Below are 20,618 nucleotides of genomic sequence, written 5' to 3'. Positions count from 1 at the left end.
AGTGACAGGCTCACTTCTCCAACCAGCCTTCTCTGACATAAACACAGAACAGTGTGGACAAAGACACAATCCTACCTAAACAAACCACTGCATGCAGGATTCTCCCCCTGGGGAGAGGATAAGAGACAGAATGACCCCCATGGGGCAGATGTTAGTCATATTACATAATGCAAAGATACTGCAGTGATGAGAGTGGGATAAGAGCCTGTATAGAACAGAAAACTTTATCTCACTGCTAAGAATAGGTTCCTGCTATTCAGCTCTGAATTTCTCTCTTGTCAAATTCAGGCACTTGCTCCCAGCCACACCCCTTGAATGCCCCTCAACAAGCCCATCATTTGTCTCAGCCTTTGTCCCTTTCCATGCCTCTCAGTCAGTTCTGACCCAAGCTTAGACATATTTAGCAATTTTTATTCTTAACTCATGAGTCAGTCCCTCCAGCCATTTTTGGCTGTTCTTCTCTTAGAATATCTTCCGATCTGACATCATTCTCTCTGGCAGAAAGGGGACCCAGAAGTGAACAGAGTTCCTAGAGTCACACAGAAGGGCTGTCTCTGCCTTGCTTCAGGCCTATTTGGTCCCCATGTATGTGATGAATCCCCAAAGGAAATCCATCTAGTAAACCAGAAGTCCTCCCTCTCCTCAGAGGGGAAGGACAAAAAAATCCAACATGGGAATCAACTAATTCTGGGGGGCAACAAATGAAAAAGACAAGAATGGGAGTGAGGGTTGTATGTTTACAAGCAGAGTTCCAGAGGGGGACACTGCGCAGAGGACCCCGAACAGCGGCCATTACTTCTCAAAAGAGTCCAGGGAGCTAATGGGCACTGCCCAGAGGAACTCTGCCCAGAGACATGAATGTGCAAGTGCACAAATTGGAGCCCCACAGTCATGTTTGCAAGGAACCCCCCTGTCCTACCCCCTCTTCCTTGGTAGATACATGGCCAACTCCCAGAGGAGGTTGATGAAGAGGTCCTGTGACTTCACGTGACCACGGATAGGGAGAGTGTAAATAAAAAGGTCTGGAAAAAAGTGAAGCCAGAACCTCAGCAAGAGGTTCTGGAGGATGCAGGAAAATGGCTGCAACCTGGTGCACAGTAAATATGAATGCGTCAAGGTCGCCCTCTCGCCACAAGAAAAATAAGCGTTGGGGAGTCTGAAAAGTACGTCAGCAATGTGTCTGAGCTCATGGCTCCATGGCGGAGCTGCCAACCTATAACGCCAGTGGGCTGTGGAACCAAGGTGGAATACAGGCTGGCCCACTGGGGCTCCTAGCCCTCCACAGATGGCAAAAGGACAGTTCATATCAGGGACAGGACAGAAAAGCGAGGATAGTTTGGAGCTCCAGCTTCTGTAGTTGTTCCTGTGATGCAGCTCGGAAGCGGAGCTCATGTGGGAGGTTTGAAGCAGCTGGCTTGCAGGGCAAGGGCCAGGGGATACAGGTGGGTGGGGAACACCCTGCTGCAGGACTCACTCAAGGAAAGATAAAGAGGCAGGGGGCAGGGCAGCCTTTATATCCTGGAGCATGAGGTGGGGGACACATGGGGTGGGCAACTCCATACACTCAGCGAGTGTACAGTATCCACCTAGACCTGCTGACTGTAGAGTCCAGGAGGTCTCCGACTTTGGTGTCACCAGCCAAGACCAATCTCCTGTGCAGCGAGGTCACCTCCTCCACCTCTGCCACCCAATGTAGATTGTGGAACCAGGGTTCAACAGGGAGTTGACACCCTTGGTAGCCACAATGGATCCAGCTGCAGAGGCCAACTTCAAGGTATTGAGGAGGTCCTGGTAAAAGACCAGTGGCTCAGAGGCATCTCGAGGGAGACTCTTGGCTTGAGTTAAAAGAGCTGCCAGTCATATCAGAGCCCTCAGAGGCGGCACAGGAAGGCGTGCCATAACTGGCTCCATGTCGGACTATGAGCTCTAGAAAGGAGCCTCTGCAGAGCCTGAAGACAGAAAGTATGAACCTGGCTGTGTATACATACCAGGCCCTACCATCCCTCTTCCAGATGGAGGCTCAGGACACCTAAAGAGACCTAGTGCTTCCCTGGTCAAAAGAACTCCAGGACCTTCCTCTGGAAGTGGAGGAGTGGACACAGGATGTTGAACCAGTCGGGGCGCTGGAGCTCTCCCAAAAGTGGCTCCCCACAGCTGCTGCTGAGACTCCCCAGCCAGGCTCCATGCTGGCATGGCCAGGGAGGGGCACTCGGCAGGAAGAGGAGGGGAAGGGGACAGGGTCTGCCCAGGTGACAAGTGGACGGGCCAGGCCCCCTGACTTTCAAAAAGTGGGAGGGCCCTGCCCGGTTCTGGTGCCTCTGGAACCAGTGACAGGGCATGGACAGGACCAGCTAGTTAACAACCAGTGCCCTTCCCCCAAAGGGAAAGGTACCGGAGAAGCCCCGCCCATGCCTGCAACCTGTCAGACACTCTGGCCTCTAATTTTCCAGCTGGGAGGGATTGAAAGGTAAACAGCCAGATAGAGCGGCAGATCCGCACTGCACTGGATGCCCGGCTTCAGGACAGGAAACCTCTGGGAATGAGAGTTCCACGTGGGGTGTCTGCCCAGGGCCATCCAATCCCTGCTCTGTGCCCAGAAATAAAATCAGTATCCCAGCTGCAGCTTGGAAACTGCATGTGTTGTGAGTGGAACTGCTGCATGCTCTTTGGTGGGGGGCCTCTCTTTGTGCAGTGCTTAGCACAACAGTCCTAGGGACTACTGCAATATAAATAATAACTAGCGAAAGAGGTTCAGGAGGGACGGAATTTGGTGTGGCACCAGGGTCTCAGGAACACAAGCTGCGGTCAGGCTGAGGCTTACATGCACACAAACATGAGAGACTCAGAGTAAAGCACTGGCCACTCAGCAGGACTCAGCAGGGTCTGTTTCCTACACACATCTCTCTGTTGCTAAAGAAACACCCTGTGATGCTGAAAGGTGCTAATGGTGCCAGATTCTTGCATCCCAAGACAATCGCAGCCCTAGGTCAAGCCATTGGCTGCCCCACTCAGCCTTCTTCACAGGCAAGAGGAGGAGCAATTAAACCCCTCGATGTAGTAAAGACAGCTGCAAACAATGGAAGCGACCCCCAAAAGCAGTACTAAGGCTGTCTTTACTGCTAAAAAAGGGTGTGTTTCTACAGTGAGCTAGCTAACAACTGGGGAATTAGCTCAAATGGCAGAACACTCACTTGGCACGTGGCATGTGACAGGTAGCGGGACAGATGCCCATTTATTTTATTTTATTTTTAGATGTGTCGGGATGGCTAAGTGATCCAAGGCACCAATCTCAGGGCTTTGCTTTCTCTTGCCCTGGGTATTCAGGTTGCTGTGTAGAAGCATGGGGTCAAATCTCACTCCTGACACACCTCTTAAAACAGAGCAGTGTGGCCTAGGGGATAAGGGCATTGGCCAGGGGCTCAGGAGAGCTGCGTTCGGTTCTGCTGGGTTACCTTAGGCAAGTTGTTTCCCTGCTCTGTGCCTCAGTTTCTCCATCTGTAAAATAGAGATAATGATAACTACTTGATAAGTTTATGAACAGGCGTATATGACATAGTTCTCTGCAACAGCAGCGACTGAACTTGTTGATCCAGGAGGTCCCTGCCATCCCCATGAATGTTAGTTGTTTTGCTGTAAAACGCTATGGGGACAAGGCTCTGTAACTTTCACTGTAATGCAGATAGGCGACACCAGATTGGGGAGATGGTGTTGCTACATTGGTAAAAACTGGCTATGTCTTGTCTCCACTAGGATTTTACAGCAAGGCAGCAAATGTTCATTAGTTATCCCGCTGTAACACCCCTCCTTTGACTGACAGTGAAGACATAGCCTAGGCTGCATGGCAGGTCACAGCCAAGCCAGAGAGCTGAGGGGTTTCCCTGATGGCAGACACAAAGACTAGGAGATTGGATTGCCTGTGTGTGCTGGAGGCAGGAAGCCAGGAGAAGCAGTTGTGAGCATGACCCTGAGAGGAAGCAGAGATGCAGGGCTTCTTGGGCACAGAGCCTGCTGAAGAGGCAGACGTGGGGATTTCGGAGCAGGGAAAGCACCTGCTGTTGTTGATTCCTACTCTGTTCAGGGCAACAGGACTTTGTGTGCATTCTTTGTGATTGCAAGATTGCACCAAAGAACAGACCTGGCTTGTATCCTCAGTTCCTCTTAACAGAAACAACCCTGCAAGGCCCTAGATTCTAGCAAAACCACACGGGCCAAAGAAGTGACAACTGCAGGGAGCCTCTGCCAAAACAGCCCCAAACTGCACCACCCGACTGCCACATCCTACCCTTTGCAATCCTGTATCTAAGCTAACTCATTTGTAGGGCCCTACCAAATTCACGATCCATATTGGTCAATTTCACGGTCATAGGATTTTTAAAATAATAATTGTCATGATTTCAGATATTTAAATCTGAAATTTAACAGTCTTGTAATTGTAGGGGTACTGACCCAAAAAGGAGTGTGTGTGTGTGGGGAGGGGGGGGTTGTGGTACTGCTACCCTTACTTCTGTGTTGTTGCTGGTGGCAGCACTACTTTCAGAGCTGGGCATCCAGCCAACAGTGGCCACTCTCCAGCCACCCAGCTCTGAAGGCGTGCAGAAGGGTGGCAATACCGCAACACCCCTAAAATAACTTTGTGACCCCCTGCAACTCCCTCTTGGGTCAGGACCCCCCAACTGAGAAATGTTGGTCTCCCCCATGAAATCTGGTCTTTGGTGTGCTTTTACCCTCTACTATACAGATTTCATGGTCCATGATGCGTTTTTCATGGCCCTGAATTTGGTAGGGCCCCAGTCATTTGGCTTGCCCTGCATACAAACACTTTGGTACCGCCCATGGCCTGATCCTATTGGGATCTGGGCTGCCCATGGCCTCTTTCTGTGCTGCAAGACTCCTGGGATGGGCAAGGCAGCCATTGCCATGACCACAGCTCCTGGCCAGTAAGAAGAGAGCTTAGGGAGCTTGATCCACCCACTTAGTTAGTAAGAGGCTTGGAGTCATCGTGATAGGCCAGAAGCTCTGGCTTTGCCCCTCGCTCGGCAAAGCTCCCTGCTCTCAGATTGGATGTTTGGTGATAGTAACAGGCCGGGGACGAGCTACAATTAGCTGGCGTGACAACAGCTGCTGTGGGTTAAAGGGACAGGGGGCGTGGTGTGGCGTATGTATGGGAGGAATCTGGAGTCACTGCTAGCACCTATTGTGTGTGCTTTGGAGAGACGGGACACCGGGTTGTCAGGTAGGACTGTGCGGCAAGGGGGAGCATAGGTTAGTCACACAGAGGTGGGCAGCAGGCAGAGATGCAGCTTGACATTGCTCAGAGCGTTAAAGGTGACCGGTGCTGCTGCATTTCATATGGCTGACAAGACAGTGCAGTCTTGTGCAGCCACCGGCAACAGCCTGTGAAACCAAGAGATCCCCACCAGGAAGGGGGTTTCTGGAAGAGTTGGAAATTCTTCCCCTTTTGTGAATTTGGAGGCTCTGAAATGCAAGTGCTGGGGGCCTGAGCTGCACATTGCCCAAACTTTCCCCTTTGTGCTCTGATGCCCCTCAATCCCAACCTGCGTTGCAATCCTGGACTCCCCTCACGTGCCCTGTTGGTGCTCCTCAGTATCAACCTGCAGCCTCACCTGCTATTTTGGTTCTGGCCTCCCGCCCCCGCCAATGCCCCTCTGTCCTGGCCTGCAGTCCTCAGCTATTCCATTCCTGGCCTCTGCACCCCATATGCAGCTCTGCCAATGCCCCTCTGTCCTGGCCTGCAGCCCCCTGCTATTCCATTTCTGGGGTCTTCACCCCACATGCAGCACTGCCAATGGCCCTCAGTCCCGACCTGCAGGCCCACCTCCTGTTTCCACTATGGATTCCTCCCTCTCAATCCTGATGCGCAGCCTCCCTGCTATCCCTTTCTACAAACATACTTTAAAACAACAAAACCCTGTTCTGCCAGATGACTAGGAACTCCAGAGCAGACAGGGCTGTTTTCTGTCTCTAACGCTATTGCTGGAAGCATTTCCAGGTCTTCTCTTAGCCAGCAACCTCATCTTTCCCTTAGCTATAGACCCACATTCAGTGCCCTGCTCTACCACAGGCTCCCTGTGGGACCTTGGGCAAGTTGATTAGGCCCAGATCCTCAAAAGTATTTAGGTGCCTAACTCCCATTGACATCTGTCCTCCATCACTGCACAGGAGTTTGATGCTGCTCATATCTTATAAACCTGTGGACCTCCATGCTACTGGATTTTACTGAAGCAACGAGTAAGATTAAAAGAAAAATGAGTGGGAGACATGAATGACCAGGAGGGGACTGTCAAGAACCATGGGGCTGAGTTCCCTAGCTGAGGCTGGGGCTAGCAGGGTCAACCTTCAGACAGGTTAATGGGCTTCAGCAAAATCACTTGATTGGCCAGGCCGTTCAATTGGCTGAAAGAAGCCAACAATTCTGCATTTATGCTCAACAACAGCACAGCTTAACACTTATACCTGCAGCTGCAATTGCTCTTGTGCACAGCTCGCCAGGGATATTAGTTGGCGTCTCCTTCATGGAGCTGTGAGCATGGGCATGTACCTGGGATGGTTCACCACCTCCTCCGATACCTGCCCCTTCGGTGGTGAGAGGGAGACCCTGGTGCACATCCACTTTGAGTGTGCCAAGTTGCAGCCCCTTTTCCGGCTCCTCCTGAACCTCCTCCTCAGGTTCTGGCTGCACTTTTCACCACACCTCCTGATCTATCTGTGGCCCCATGAAGTTGCAAGACCTCCTCGTTGACCTCCTTCTGGCATTTGCCACGGTGGCCATTCACCATACCAGGAGGAGGAAGCTGGACGGGGAGGTGCTCTACAACTGTGAGATCTATTTCCGATCCTCCCTTAGGTCACATCTCTGGACAGAGTTTCTCTGGGCCGCATCCACTGGACGCCTCTGAGGAGCAGTAGGCATTGTCCGAGGTTCTCTGCTTAGCGTTCCCCTCTGGATCCCTGCTTTTGACCCTGTGCACCTCACTCTCATTCCTGTTTTTTCACTTGTTGTCCCCTGAATTCAGTTGAGACTTGGGCCTAGTAGCTCCTCCCCATAGGCTGCGGGGAGGGGCCTTTAGATGTGGGCAGGCGGCGCCCCCCAGAGCCTCAATAGGTGCAATTGCTTCTGTGCCTGCTTGCTCCTGCCCTGTTCTGGTCCTCCTCCAGTCCACCTGACCCTGCATCCTTGCCTGGCTTCTGCTCCTGGCTCTGATTATTGGCTTCAGATTCTAGCTCTGACCATTGACTCCGGGTAGTGGCTTCTGATTCTGACATTTGGCTCTGGCTCCTGGTGCCTGTTCCCCAGTCTAACCTCTAGGGTAGACTGCCCACATCCTGGTCCTGACAGGGGGTGGGTTGCCAGCAAGAAAAAAACAATCCAGGCTAATCAGCTAAGAGTCATGCCCTGTTCCCTTCCCATGATCACTGCACAGGGGCTGGAAACCTCAGACTCTCAATTCACCTCTTTGTAGTCCTGTGACAACTCCAGCCCCAGCAGCATAACATAGGCCTGGTCTACACTACACGGTTAGGTCAATGTAAGCTGCCTTGCATCGACCTAGCTGTGGAAATGTCTTCATTTAAATTTGGCTCACCCCGACGTAAGTGCCTCTCTACGCTGCTTTAGTAACACCACCTCCCAAAGCGGTGGAGAGTCAAGGTCAATGTAATTAGGTCGATGCAGTATCAGTGCAGACTTTCATTGACTGTGACTGACTTTCAGGAGCCGTCCCACAATGCTCTGCACTGACAGTACAATCGATACAAGCGCCCTGGTGAGGACGTGCACCGCCAACACAAGTGATTTAATACCTGTGGTGGCTGTATGCAGACATAAGTTAGATCGACATAATTTTGTAGAAAGAAAAGGAGTACTTTTGGCACCTTAGAGACTAACCAATTTATTTGAGCATAAGTTTTCGTGAGCTACAGCTCACTTCATCGGATACATCTGATGAAGTGAGCTGTAGCTCACGAAAGCTTATGCTCAAATAAATTGGTTAGTCTCTAAGGTGCCACAAGTACTCCTTTTCTTTTTGCGAATACAGACTAACACGGCTGTTACTCTGAAACCTGTCATAATTTTGTAGTGTAGACATGGCCATAGGCTAAACATCCAACCCAGATCAGTGCAGGCTCTCTCTGACCCTCCCGCTGCAACCACTGTCAGCTGAGAGTGGCAGGTGCTAATGACCCATGTTCTGTCCCATAGGTCCGGGATCCACAAGAGCCTCTCCTGAAGGAGGAAGTGACTGCAGCTTGAGAGACTTCCTGTGGGAAGAGCTTTGTGTCTCTGGAGCACAAGGATGATGGATCGGTATAAGATCCCACGCACCAAAGAGTTGGAGTTTGGAGGGCCCCTGGGTAAGGCGAGAGGGTGAGGGCGGTTGGAAGGCAGTGGCTCACATACCCTGACAGGCAGGGCAAACTGGAGCTTTGCTTCAGGGCTGTGCTATGCAGCTACATGGTTAGAGCAGGGTTGGTCTGGGAGTCAGCACTCCTGGGTTCCCAGCTCTACCACTGACTCACTGTGTGATCTTATCTCTCAGGGATGCTGCTGCCTGTCACTCACCCACAGTTCTGATCACCCTGGAGACCTCGTCCCTCTAACCTCTCCTTCCTCCCTCCATAGGAGCCATGATCCTCATCTTTCTCATGCCAGCTACTGTCTTCTATCTTCTGCTGACGTGTCGCACTGAGCAAGCCAGCGTGCTGAACTTCCCGCCCCCGCTGCCACCCCTGAGCACCCTGTGGAGTCCCCACACCTTCCTGCTGCTCCTGGCTTGGGTGGGACTCCAGGCTGCCCTCTACATGCTGCCTATGGGGAAGGTAATGCTGGGTCAGCCTCATTGGAGCAGAGGGGAGGGCAGGACATCCCCTTCCCTGCTGGGTGCCATCCGCCTAATGCTACCTGTTTGGCTGCCCATGGGGGGTCAAGGGCATATGTGAATTGCCTGGGCCACGGGTTGAGCCAGTTCATGGCCAGCTGGCTACACCATGTAGGCAGAGACCTGCCCAAACTCAGTTCATCTACACAGTTGTGAACTGAGGCTCCAGGGAGGGTATCAATGAGAGGAGTTGGAGTCGAGACCAGAGAGACTAGTGCTAACTGGTTCTGTGGCTTTCCCCCAGGTCACAGAAGGGATCGTCCTTCGAGACAAGAGCCGGCTCCAGTATCGCATTAATGGTGGGTGTTGGGTTTGGTGAGGGAGGAGAGATCGACTATGACCTGCCCCAGAATTTGCAGCCAATCACATCGCTTACGGAATTTTCTCATTGTAACAAGTAATAGTATTGGGGGGGAAGTGCTGTCTATTGGGTCTGAGCAAGGGGCTAGGAGTCAGGACTCCTGGGTTCTATCCCCAGCTCTGCCACAGATTCCCTGTGTTATGTTGGGCAAGTCCCTTCCGCTCTCTGTGCCTCCGTTTCCCAGAATAACAGTGCACTGTGACTCGCGGATCCTCGGCTAAAAAGCCACAAACTGTTGCTTTATCTAAGCAGCCTGTGTCCTGCTTTCCTTCCTCCCGCACCGCAGCTTTCCATGCGATGGGGGTCACGGCCCTGGTGGTGGGGGCTGGACTGGCAGCCGGGCTGCGCCTCAGCTACATCTATGACCACTTCCTGCAGTTGGCTTTCTCGGCCTTGCTGCTGGCCTTCGGCCTCAGCTTCCTCCTCTACTTCAAGTCCCTCTTTGCCCCAGAGACAACACTGGCGCCAGGTGGGAACTCAGGTGAGTCCTTCCTCAGGACTCAGGTGAGCCCTTTCTCAGGTGAGCATGGGGCACACAGACACAGGAATGATCTTGTGCATGCAGACACATAGACGTGTGCACATATGCATGTGTGAACACACACAGACATGTGCACACTGACAATTGTGCATGCACTAACACATAGACACTCTTCGACACACAGGTCACACCTGGTGTGTCACGGAGGGTGCAGGTGGGAGAGCAGCCAGTGATGCCAGTCAGGGTAAAAACCGCCAGGACTCTACGGAGGTATCTGATCAGTTGATGCAGGTCAGAAAGGAACCACCCTTGTTGTAGGCAGTTTAACCTTCCAATGAAGCATCCAGCAACAGCACCCATTGGAAACTAGACACATCCAGATCTAGCACAGCAGGGGTGGGGGATACCAGGTCAGTGGGATGGGCCCCCTGGACTGATCTGGGGTAGCAGGGAGGGGAGCATACCAGACTAGATGGACCCATTGGTCTGATCTGAGGCAGCAGGGGGATACCGGGCTGGACAGGCCTATTGGTCTGATCCAAGGTGGCAGGGAGAGGAAAGGGGAGTAGCTATTCCGCCTTGAGGTGCCTGACTTGCTATTGATCACACAGGGAATCCTATCTATGACTTCTTCATGGGCCATGAGCTGAATCCACGCATTGGCTCCTTCGACCTGAAGTATTTCTGCGAGCTGCGGCCAGGCCTCCTGGGCTGGGTAAGTGGGTGGGATTTTAGGGCTCCCTGCTGCAGAAAGACCTTGGACCCATGGCTATAATGGCCTTGCTAAGGCAAAGGATAATCAGAGAACCTGCTGCAGGAGAACACTAGTCCCGAGGGAAGGGTTGCAAGGGGGAATTTCCCTCCCTCCAGATGGCCATGTGTAGCAGATACTATCCACAGCCAGAAATTCCAGCCTAGATAGACCCATTAGTCTGACCAAGCATGGCGGGAGGGGTGAGGAATACCAGACTGGATGGGCCCATTGGTCTGATCTGGGGCAGCAGGGAGTATGGGATGCCAGGCATGGGTGGGCCCATTGGTCTGATGCAGGGGTAGGGGTAAATCAGGCAGGATGGTCTTGCGCAGGGGCTAGATATGCCTTTGGTCAAATCCAGGGGAGCAGGGAGGGGAGGATACCAGGCTAGCCTGCCTCAGTATGTCAGTGAGATATTCGGGGGTCTCACTCAAGGATGCCAGTTAGGTAGGGCGGAGGAGGGGCTGCCACACCCCCTTCCCACCCCACCCACAATCCGAGTTTCATACAGGAGGTGTGCTCCCAGGTGGAGCTCTTAACTGCACATCATTAGTGTGGAATGTGAGTTCTGCAGGGAGGTGCTTCTCCCAGCTTGTGTCCCTGGGGCAGGGAGTTAGTGTGTTGTTTCCAAACACAGGCAGGGTGATTGAGATAAGAAAAGGCAGATAAATAAATTAAAGCTCTGGAAGTCCTTAGATGAGCCTGTAAAGCAGGTTTCAGAGGGGTAGCTGTGTTAGTCTACATCAGTAAAAACAAAGAGGAGTCCTTGTGGAACCTTAGAGACAATTTATTTGGGCATAAGCTTTCATGGGCTATAACCCACTTCATCAGTTGCGTGGAGTGGAAAATACAGTAAGCAGGCATAAATATACAGCACATGAAAAGATGGGAGTTGCCTTACCAAGTTGGGGGTCAGTGCTAACTAAGCCAATTCCATTAGGGTGGATATGGCCCATTCCAGCAGTTGACAAGAAGGTGTATCAACAGAGGAAAAATTATTTTTTGTAGTGGCCCAGCCACTCCCAATCTTTAATCAGGCCTAATTTGATGGTGTCAAGTTTGCAAATTAATTCGAGTTCTGCAGGTTCTCGCTGAAGTTTTTTTGTTAAAGAATGGCCACTTTTAAGTCTGTTTATTGAGTGTCCAAGGAGATTGAAGTGCTCTCCTACTGGTTTTTGAATGTTACAATTCTTGATGTCTGATTTGTGTCCATTTATTCTTTTGCATAGAGACTGTCCGGTTTGGCCAGTGTACATGGCACAGGGGCACTGCTGGCACATGATGGCATATATCACATTGGTAGAAGTGCAGGTGAATGAGCCCTTGATGGTGTGGCTGATGTGGTTGGGTCCTATGATGGTGTCCCTTGAATAGATATGCGGACAGAGTTGGCAACGGGGTTTATTGCAGGTGTTGGTTCCTGGGTTAGTGTTTCTGTTGTGTGGTGTGTAGTTGCTGGTATTTGCTTCAGGTTGGGGGGCTGTCTGTAAGCGAGGACTGGCCTGTCTCCCAAGGTCGGTGAGAGTGAGGGATCATCCTTTAGGATAGGTTGTAGATGTTTTAGTTGGGGACTGTAGGTGATGGCTAGTGGTGTTCTGTTACTTTCTTCATTGGGCTTGCCCTGTAGTAGGTGACTTCTGGGTACCCTTCTAGCTCTATCAGTCTGTTTCTTCACTTCCCCAGGTGGGTACTGTAGTTTTAAGAATGCCTGATAGAAGTCCTATAGGTGTTTGTCTCTGTCTGAGGGATTGGAGCAAATGCGGTTGTATCTTCGGGCTTGGCTGTAGACAATGGATCGTGTGATGTGGTCTGGATGAAAGCTGGAGACGTGTAGGTAAGTATAGCAGTCAGTAGGTTTCTGGTATAGGGTGGTGTTTAGGTGACCATCGCTTATTAGCACCGTAGTGTCCAGGAAGTGGATCTCTTGTGTGGACTGGTCCAGGCTGAGGTTGATGGCGGGGTGGAAATTGTGGAAATCCAGGTAGAATTCCTCAAGGGCCTCTTTCTCATGGTTCCAGATGATGATGATGTCATCAATGTAGCGCAAGTAGAGTAGGGGCGGTAGGGGACAAGAGTTGAGGAACCGTTCTAAGTCAGCCATAAAAATGTTGGCATAAAATGGGGCCATGCAGGTACCCATAGCAATGCCGCTGACTTGAAGGTATAAATCGTCCCCAAATGTGAAATAGTCGTGGTGAGGACAAAGTGACAAAGTTCAGCCACCAGGTTTGCCGTGACATTATCGGGGATACTGTTCCTGACGGCATGTAGTCCAACTTTGTGTGGAATGTTGGTGTAGAGGGCTTCTACATCCATAGTGGCCAAGATGGTGTTTTCTGGAAGATCACTGATGGATTGTAGTTTCCTCAGGAAGTCAGTGGTGTCTTGAGGATAGCTGGGAGTGCTGGTAGCATAGGGCCTGAGGAGAGAGTCCACATAGCCAGACAATCCTGCTGTCAGAGTGCCAATGCCTGAGATGATAGGGCGTCCAGGATTCCCAGATTTATGGATGCGGGTGATGGTGGTGGGTGGGCGTTGAAGAGAGAATGCAGGGGACTTGCAAGAAATACAACCAAGCCCTCTGAGCCAAGGTTACATTCAGAAAAGGGGAAGATGTGAGGGGCATAAGTGAAAAGAAGGGGCCAAAACCCTGGGAATCGCTAGCAGTGATATAGAGAAGTTCCCACTCCATCTGTGGTACTTATGTGGCCCCATCACCATAGTATCTGAGTGCCTCACATCACAGCCCCTCGGTGAGGTCGAGCAGTGCTGTTATCCCCATTGTACAGATGGGGGCACTGAGAGACTAACAGCCAGATCTTCAAAGGTATTTAGGCACCTAGTGGGATTTTCAAAAGCGCCTAGAAGGCTAGGTGCTTTGTAAACCCCACTAGGTGCCTAACTGCATCTTTGAGTGCCTAAAAGCCTTTGAAACTCTGTCCCTAAGGCACTGACCTGAGGTCATACAGGAAGTCATGGGCGGGGGAGGGAGGGTGTAGAACCCAGGTCTCTCAGGGCTAGCTCCCTAACCACTGGACCAGCCTTTCTCTCTGCTGCATGCTGCAAAAAAGAGGCCTCTGATGCATGGGAGCAAAACCAAGAAGGCCGGTTCGCTGAGACCCCAGCAATTGGTCCCAGGGGATTGGGAAGAATGTCATAGCTGACAGTATGAAAAGCAGCACAGAAGTCAGGAAGGATGAAGAAAGAAAGAGGATGAGAGGAGAGCACTTAACTGCCAATGGCTGGCAGGTTCTGCCCCAAGCTGAGTTGTACAGCAATGCCTGCTATGCAATTTTAGGGCCTGTCTACAGTGGCACTTGACAGCGCTGCAAATTTCTCGCTCAGGGATGTGAAAAAACACCCCCCGGAGCGCTGCAAGTTTCAGCGCTGTAACGTGCCAGTGTAGACAGCGCACCAGTGCTGGGAACTGTTCCCCTCCTGGAGGTCGGTTTCTTATGACGCTGGGAGAGCTCTCTCCCAGAGCTATGCTGCGACTACACAGCCATGTTAGAGCGCTGCCTGCAGCAGTGCTCTAAACGTTGCTAGTGAAGACATGCCCGTAGATGTTAACTGAAAACCACTTTTTGTTCTGAATTTGAAAAAAGGAAGAAATGAGGAAGCGTTGTATGAGTATCAGATGTGATTATACATCAGATTCGTAGGGTTTCAGCTGTATTCAGGCCAATTCCAGAACAAAACAGAAATTGCATCCACAGAGTCCATAAAGTCGATGATTATTGTCATGATTTGTGTTATTCACTGGGCACCATCTGTGTGCCCAGCACTGTTCAGAATATGCCAGAAAATTTAGTCCCTGAGCCAATGTGTATAAGGTGTGTAACGCTGGATAAGATGGCTCTGATACTTACGTATGAAGTGCATAGTTATTGACCTCACGTGTTCACTGGGATGTTTATATCTATGAGTGGAGGCGCTGATGACAATATAAGTCTTACTTGATAAAAGACTAGAAGATTTGCCCCTCCAACTTTCTTTCAAGAGGAAGAGCTTCCCAGAGGAAGAGGTGTACCTTTTTATTTTCCTTTCCTGCCTGCAGTCGCCCTGATATACCTCAGAAATCTCAATTTTCCCCTCAACTTTAAAATGTGGAATTTTCTTGGTGTTTGATTTAAAATATTATCCGGTGAAAACAGCAACTCAATCACTGTAGTGTTATGTTTAAGACCCTTCTGGAAAGTAACTAGCCTTTAAACAGAAGTGAAAGCAGTGTTGCCAACTCTCATGATTTTGTCATGAGTCTCATGATAATTAGTGTTTTCCTTAAAGCCCCAGCTCCTGGAGTCAAGTGATTTGTGATGATTTCAGCCTTCATTCTTACAAGTTTCTAGTTCTTGTGGCTGTGGAGAAAGCTTCAAAATGTGACCCCAGTACACTTAAAGGCTCAAAAAGCAGAATATACATTAACACCCCCCCCACCAAATCAATTATTTTTACATAATCTCATTATTTTAAAGCCCATCTCATGATTGTTGGTGAGTCTGATTCTTGATTTTTTTTGAACATTTGGGGTTGGCAATACTATGAAAGTGACTTGAATGTGTCAGTTTCACTACTGCTTCAAGTCATTTTCTTGTCTATTATTTATAGTGGGGTAACACCCCTAGAGCCCCAGTCAGGTGCAGTATAAACTCATGGGGGTCTTACCCTAATAGGATGTTTCCAAAAGTTAAATGATCTATTCCAAGCTTGATGAACTGCAAAAAAGTAATAGAAAGTAATGTAGATTACTTTTTACAGTTGTTTCAATTTTTGTATTCAAGAGTTTAGTTACAAATTAAGAATATACAGTAAAATTTTAAACCTAACCAGTGTCCCTTCAGTGACTTGACACAAGATGTCAGACCATGTTAGTATTAGAGCTGAGTGGGTCTAATATTTATTTAATTTTTTTTCTTTATATAGGAATTAAAGATTATTATCTGACAGGAGCACTGTATATAAGTTATTATCTGCAAAAAAACCCCAAGAGTTTTTAGGTGCTCAAGTGGCCTCTGGAATCATGGTTAAATTTGCCCCTTCCCAAAATCTGAAATGGTACTCCTGGCCCACTCAGCAATCAGGTGTTTTTCTCTGGGCAGACAGGGTGCTGGGGGCAAGGGAAGGAGCAGGGAGGGAGGTCTTCTCCAAACTCCATCTGATTTCTCCCCTCCTGCCAGGCACTGGTGAACATGGCCATGCTGGTGAAAGAGACTGAGCTGCGGGGAAGCCCCTCGCTGGCCATGCTCCTGGTCAATGCCTTCCAGCTGCTGTATGTGGTGGATGCACTTTGGAATGAGGTGAGTCATGCCCACATCCCTGACTTAGCCTTGGCTTGGGATCTGCACTGGCCTAGGGGCTACAAAGGGAACCTTAGGGGAGGCCTCCTGGGTTCCCTTCCCATGTCTGGGAGGAGTGTGGAGTCCAGTGGTTAGAATGGGGGGGGCTGGGATTGAGGACCCAGCTCTGAGAAGGGAGTGGGGATTGGTGATTTAAAGCACAGATGTGGCCAGGGTGGATTGATTTAAATCAAAGCAATTTAAATAATTGATTGTAGTCAAGTTTTGCATTTGTACTTCATAGTTATTTTCCTAACAAAAGGTTGATTCTCACTGGTGGGTAATTATTAAAACATGTTAACTTGCAACCAAACATGTACCGAATTTAGTATAAAGTCAGGATTTCTTTTTGTTAACCAGGAGGACACAATATATCTATACACATTTATTTGAGCAATTATATAGCTTACTTTACATGTATTCTGATTCTTAATTTTTACATTTTTATTATGTTAGAAAATGATGAATGTTGTATTTATTTACAGTATGATGATTAATGTTTTACTTGCAATTTGTGTCCAGCTCTATTTGTATGGAAATTTAAAATTCAATAAAAAATCTCCAGAAACAGCATGTTAGGAGTTTTAATAAAATAAAACTATTTTGTGTGTTAATACACTTTAAAACTGATTGTATTAAACAAAGGAAGTAGTATCTGTAGTTAGTGAATTCAACTGATTGTTTCTGGTCACCATGTCATTCAAGATTTTAGAACTAGTAGATCTCTTCCTCTCACACATAGTTTTTCTTCATAGATTGGAATAGAAAAACCAACTTTCCTGTCTGTTCAACTCCCAATTGAATTCTTAACTTTGAAGGAACTAGTCACTGAACTGATTTAGTTGAATAAAAGGAAATGAAATGGAAAATATTCTCTCTACACCTTCAGAAGAGACTACTGCCAATAGTTGAAAGGTGGTTTAGCGCTTCAACAAACTCTGATTCCAGGTGCCTAGCCAGTGATGTCAAGCAGTTCCACGTGTTCACTTTCTTTAAACTTGGCAGCAAACGTGTCCTGCCTAATATTGGGTGGGTTTTTTGTATTTAAATGATTATAGCATGGTTAGGCGTTAGCATAGGTTGTCTGTTTCAAATTTAATTTTAAATAGATTTAGGGTTTTTTAAATATTTAAATTTTTTTAGCATTGACTTTTATCCATGCTGGATGTGGCTCCTCTGTGTCCTGCAGGAGGCCATCCTCACCACCATGGACATCGTACACGATGGATTTGGCTTCATGTTGACCTTTGGGGACCTGGCCTGGGTGCCGTTCATCTACAGCCTGCAGGCCTACTTCCTGGTCAACCACCCACAGAAGCTGAGCCTGCCCATGGCTGCCGGGATCCTCTTGCTCAATGGTGAGGCTCAGGTGATTCCCTCTCACACAGCAGACCAATAGGCCCATTCAGTCCCATATCTCTCCTCTCCCCCATCCTGGATCAGACCAATGGACCCATCTAGCCAAGACCAATACGTGTAGTATCCCTCCCACTTTACCCCATGACCCCATCTATCAGAGTATTTCTTACCCTCACCCCGACCCTCCCTGCCTCACCAACCCTACAACGCACCTTACTGTACAATGGGGTGAAATCCCTTCCTGACCAGCCCCAAGCCACACCCTGAAGCCTGAGGATCGAAAGCCCTGCTCAGTGTCACCCCCTGAGCCAGCATCCACCAGCATTGTCACTCATCCCTTTGTCCTCTCCAGAGAGATCTGTTTCCATACCAATCCATGTCAGAAGTGCCAGTATCCCCATGCCTAGAGCTCCCACAGCCTATCCTCACTCTGGTTCTCTTCTTGGCAGGTGTGGGCTACTGCATCTTCCGCAGCGCCAATTCCCAGAAGAACACTTTCCGCAGGAACCCCAATGACCCCAGAGTAACTGGTGAGCTGCAACCATATCTTGGACAGGAGTTATATGGGGGACATGGAGTGAAGGAATCTGGAGTGGGAGAAGAAAGGAATGCTAATGGAGGGTTAGGTAATGGGAGGGAGGGAGAAAATGGATGCTATGTGGGTAATGCTCTTCTCCTCCTCCCAGGTCTCAAAACCATCCCCACAGCCACGGGCCGGCGTCTCCTGGTGTCTGGGTGGTGGGGGTTTGTGCGCCACCCCAACTACCTGGGGGATCTCATCATGGCTCTGGCCTGGTCTCTGCCCTGTGGTGAGTCTAAATCCCTGCCTGGAGGGGGCCAGTGGAAAGGCTAGCAAGGAGGTGGTGTTGTCTCCTTCTCCTGCCCCAGCATTGGTGTCCCACTGGGACCTGTGCCTTTAGGGCATGCAGGACATACCCCTATTGCCCCTCTGCAATGGAGGCAGGGCAGCATCTCTTTAGCCCTCAGGGCAGTGGTGTCTGCCTTGGGGCACCCACTGTGTCTTCCATGAGCTACACAGAGGGTGCCTGCTCTGGCCCAACCTCCCAGCCATGTCCAAAGCAGATGAAACCAATATGCTGCCCCATACTCCAGCCACAGGTCACGTAGAAGGCGCCTGGTCTGGTTGGCCTGAAGTCCCAGGTGGAAGGCGCTAGTCGCACCTTCAAAGTGATGCCATCACTTTGATTATTAACGTGGGAGTGGGGAGGAATCTATGCCCCTAGACAAGCTTGCTCAGCGCTCAGGCTATCCACTAGAACAATTGTTCTCAACCTATTTACCATTGTGGGCCACATATGCAGCTCTCTCTGTTATGTGGGCTGCATCCACACAATATATATACTACCTGTAATGCCCTGAGGATGTCACATGGGCCACAGCTGTGTGCTGATTAGGCCACAAGCAGCCCATGGGTTGCGAACCATTGCACAAGAAGGTCCTAGAGGAAGGGCCATGGCCTCCTCTTCTCATGGCCCATGTCTCTCCCACCTCCTCAGGCCTGACACACGTCCTGCCCTACTTCTACGTCTTCTACTTCACCGTGCTGCTGATTCATCGGGAGGCCCGGGACGAGCACCAGTGCCTGCGGAAGTACGGGCTCGCCTGGCAGGAGTACTGCCAGCGAGTCCCCTACAGGATCTTCCCTTACCTTTACTGAGACGCGTCCCAGCACATCATGCCCCATGCAGACCCAAGCACAACAGCTTACATCTGCCCACCTCTGCTCCTAAGGCTGGTAGGACGCTAGCCTCTGTCCTTACCACTGGGGCACGTTGTCATCCTCTACCGCATCTTTGCTGTGACACTGTCCATGCTGAGTCAGTGCCAAACACCCACTCAACCAGTCCCCAAAGGGAATGAAGTCCATCTCCCTGGAAGTGCAGGATTGTTCCCTCCAGTGTATTCCATGGAGCTATGCACTGTCTAGCTTTAAATGGTTCATACAATGCAGCTCGCAACTGGTCCCGGAGGGAGAAGATCATCTCATAATGGAGCTTTCTTGTTCGTTATGGAGTAAATCCAGACCCCAGAGCAAGTGGGGAGACTCTTCCTCCTTCTGAACATCCACAGTTGAAGTTGCTTTGACCAGCTGTGTCCTAAACGCCATCAGCCCTATCTGCACACTAATGCTCGCTTACCATCACTGCTGCCCAAAGGCAGCTTGGGGCTACGCCGAGCTTTGCCACTGAACACTAAAGAGGAACTGCGACCAAATCAAGGCAAATGGCAGTACCTAGGTGACAAGATGCTGCCCCCATGGAACTATAGATTTTGTTTGTGGAGCTGCCTGAATTCACAGGAAGTGGATGGCTCATGGAAGCTGAACTCCTTATGTCTTAGAGAAGCTGCCACTCCACCCACCTTGTGCCTATAGTGAAATAGAAAGCCATTGTGCCACAGAGTGGGTGCAGAAATTGAACAGACTCAAGGTGCTTTGCAAACTGCTATGTGTGATTAGCAGGCGATGGTACTCTCTCCATCCTGGAGTCTAGAGAGACTCACACAACAAAGTTGGGTAAACACATGGAAAGTTGTCCACACTCATGGCCTTACACCAGAGGTGGGCAAACTTTCAAGGTACAGGAGGGGGCTCTGGGTTGGGGCAGGGCCATGAGGTGCAGGTCCAGTTGGAAGTGTGGGCTCTGGGGTGGGGCTGGGGATGAGGGGTTTGGTGTGTAGAAGGGTGTTCCAGGCTGGGACCGAGGGGTTTGGAGGGTGGGAGGGGACTCCAGGCTGGGGAGGGGGGAAGGGCTCTGACTGGTGGTGCAGGCTCTGGGGTAGGGCTGGGGATAAGGGGTTTGGGGTGCAGAATGTTGTGAATCCTTAAGAAAGGGATGATAATAAGACAGAAAATATCATATTGCCTATATATAAATCCATGGTACATCCACATCTTGAATACTGCAGATGTGGTCGCCCCATCTCAAAAAAGATATATAGGAACTGGAAAAGGTTCAGAAGAGGTCTAAAAAATCATGACTGGTATGGAGAAAGTGAATAAAGAAGTGTTATTTATTCCTTCTCATAACACAAGAACTAGGGGTCACCAAATGAAATTAAGCAGGCTTAAAACAAACAAAAGGAAGTATTTTTTTTCACACAACGCACAGTCAGCCTGTGGAACTCCTTGCCAGAGGATGTTCTGAAAGTGAAGACTATAACAAGGTTCAAAAAAGAACTAGATAAGTTCCTGGAGGATAGGTCCATCAGTGGCTATGAGCCAGTATGGGCAGGGATGGTGTCCCAAGTCTCTGTTTGCTAGAAGCTGGGAATGGGTGACAGGGGATGGATGACAGGGGATGGATCATTTGATGATTACCAGTTCTGTTCATTCCCTCTGTGACATCTGGCATTGGCCACTGTTGGAAGACAGGATACTGGGCTAGATGGACCTTTGGTCTGACCCACT

General features: G+C 49.9%; 1 protein-coding gene across 2 annotated transcripts; it reads left to right on the top strand.

The window, feature by feature from the left end:
- The first annotated feature begins 5,137 nt into the window (after window positions 1-5,137).
- TM7SF2 (transmembrane 7 superfamily member 2) lies at window positions 5,138-19,791 on the top strand. 2 transcript variants are annotated; one of them, XM_077821604.1, is made up of 11 exons: window positions 5,138-5,233; window positions 8,222-8,373; window positions 8,642-8,838; window positions 9,142-9,196; window positions 9,545-9,739; window positions 10,351-10,454; window positions 15,671-15,790; window positions 17,019-17,187; window positions 17,638-17,718; window positions 17,875-17,997; window positions 18,706-19,791. In XM_077821604.1, the coding sequence occupies exons 2-11, from the start codon at window positions 8,316-8,318 to the stop codon at window positions 18,864-18,866; spliced, it is 1,263 nt and encodes a 420-aa protein (XP_077677730.1). In that variant the 5' UTR covers window positions 5,138-5,233; window positions 8,222-8,315; the 3' UTR covers window positions 18,867-19,791. The 2 variants fall into 2 exon arrangements, with proteins under 2 accessions (XP_077677730.1, XP_077677729.1); XM_077821603.1 differs by having other exon boundaries at window positions 17,638-17,997.
- Window positions 19,792-20,618: the final 827 nt, after the last annotated feature.

This window comes from Eretmochelys imbricata, chromosome 7 (assembly GCF_965152235.1).
Source record: "Eretmochelys imbricata isolate rEreImb1 chromosome 7, rEreImb1.hap1, whole genome shotgun sequence".
In the NCBI taxonomy this organism is placed as follows: domain Eukaryota; kingdom Metazoa; phylum Chordata; order Testudines; family Cheloniidae; genus Eretmochelys; species Eretmochelys imbricata.
Note: the sequence above shows the minus strand (reverse complement) of the source record. Positions and strands in the feature narration are given on the sequence as shown.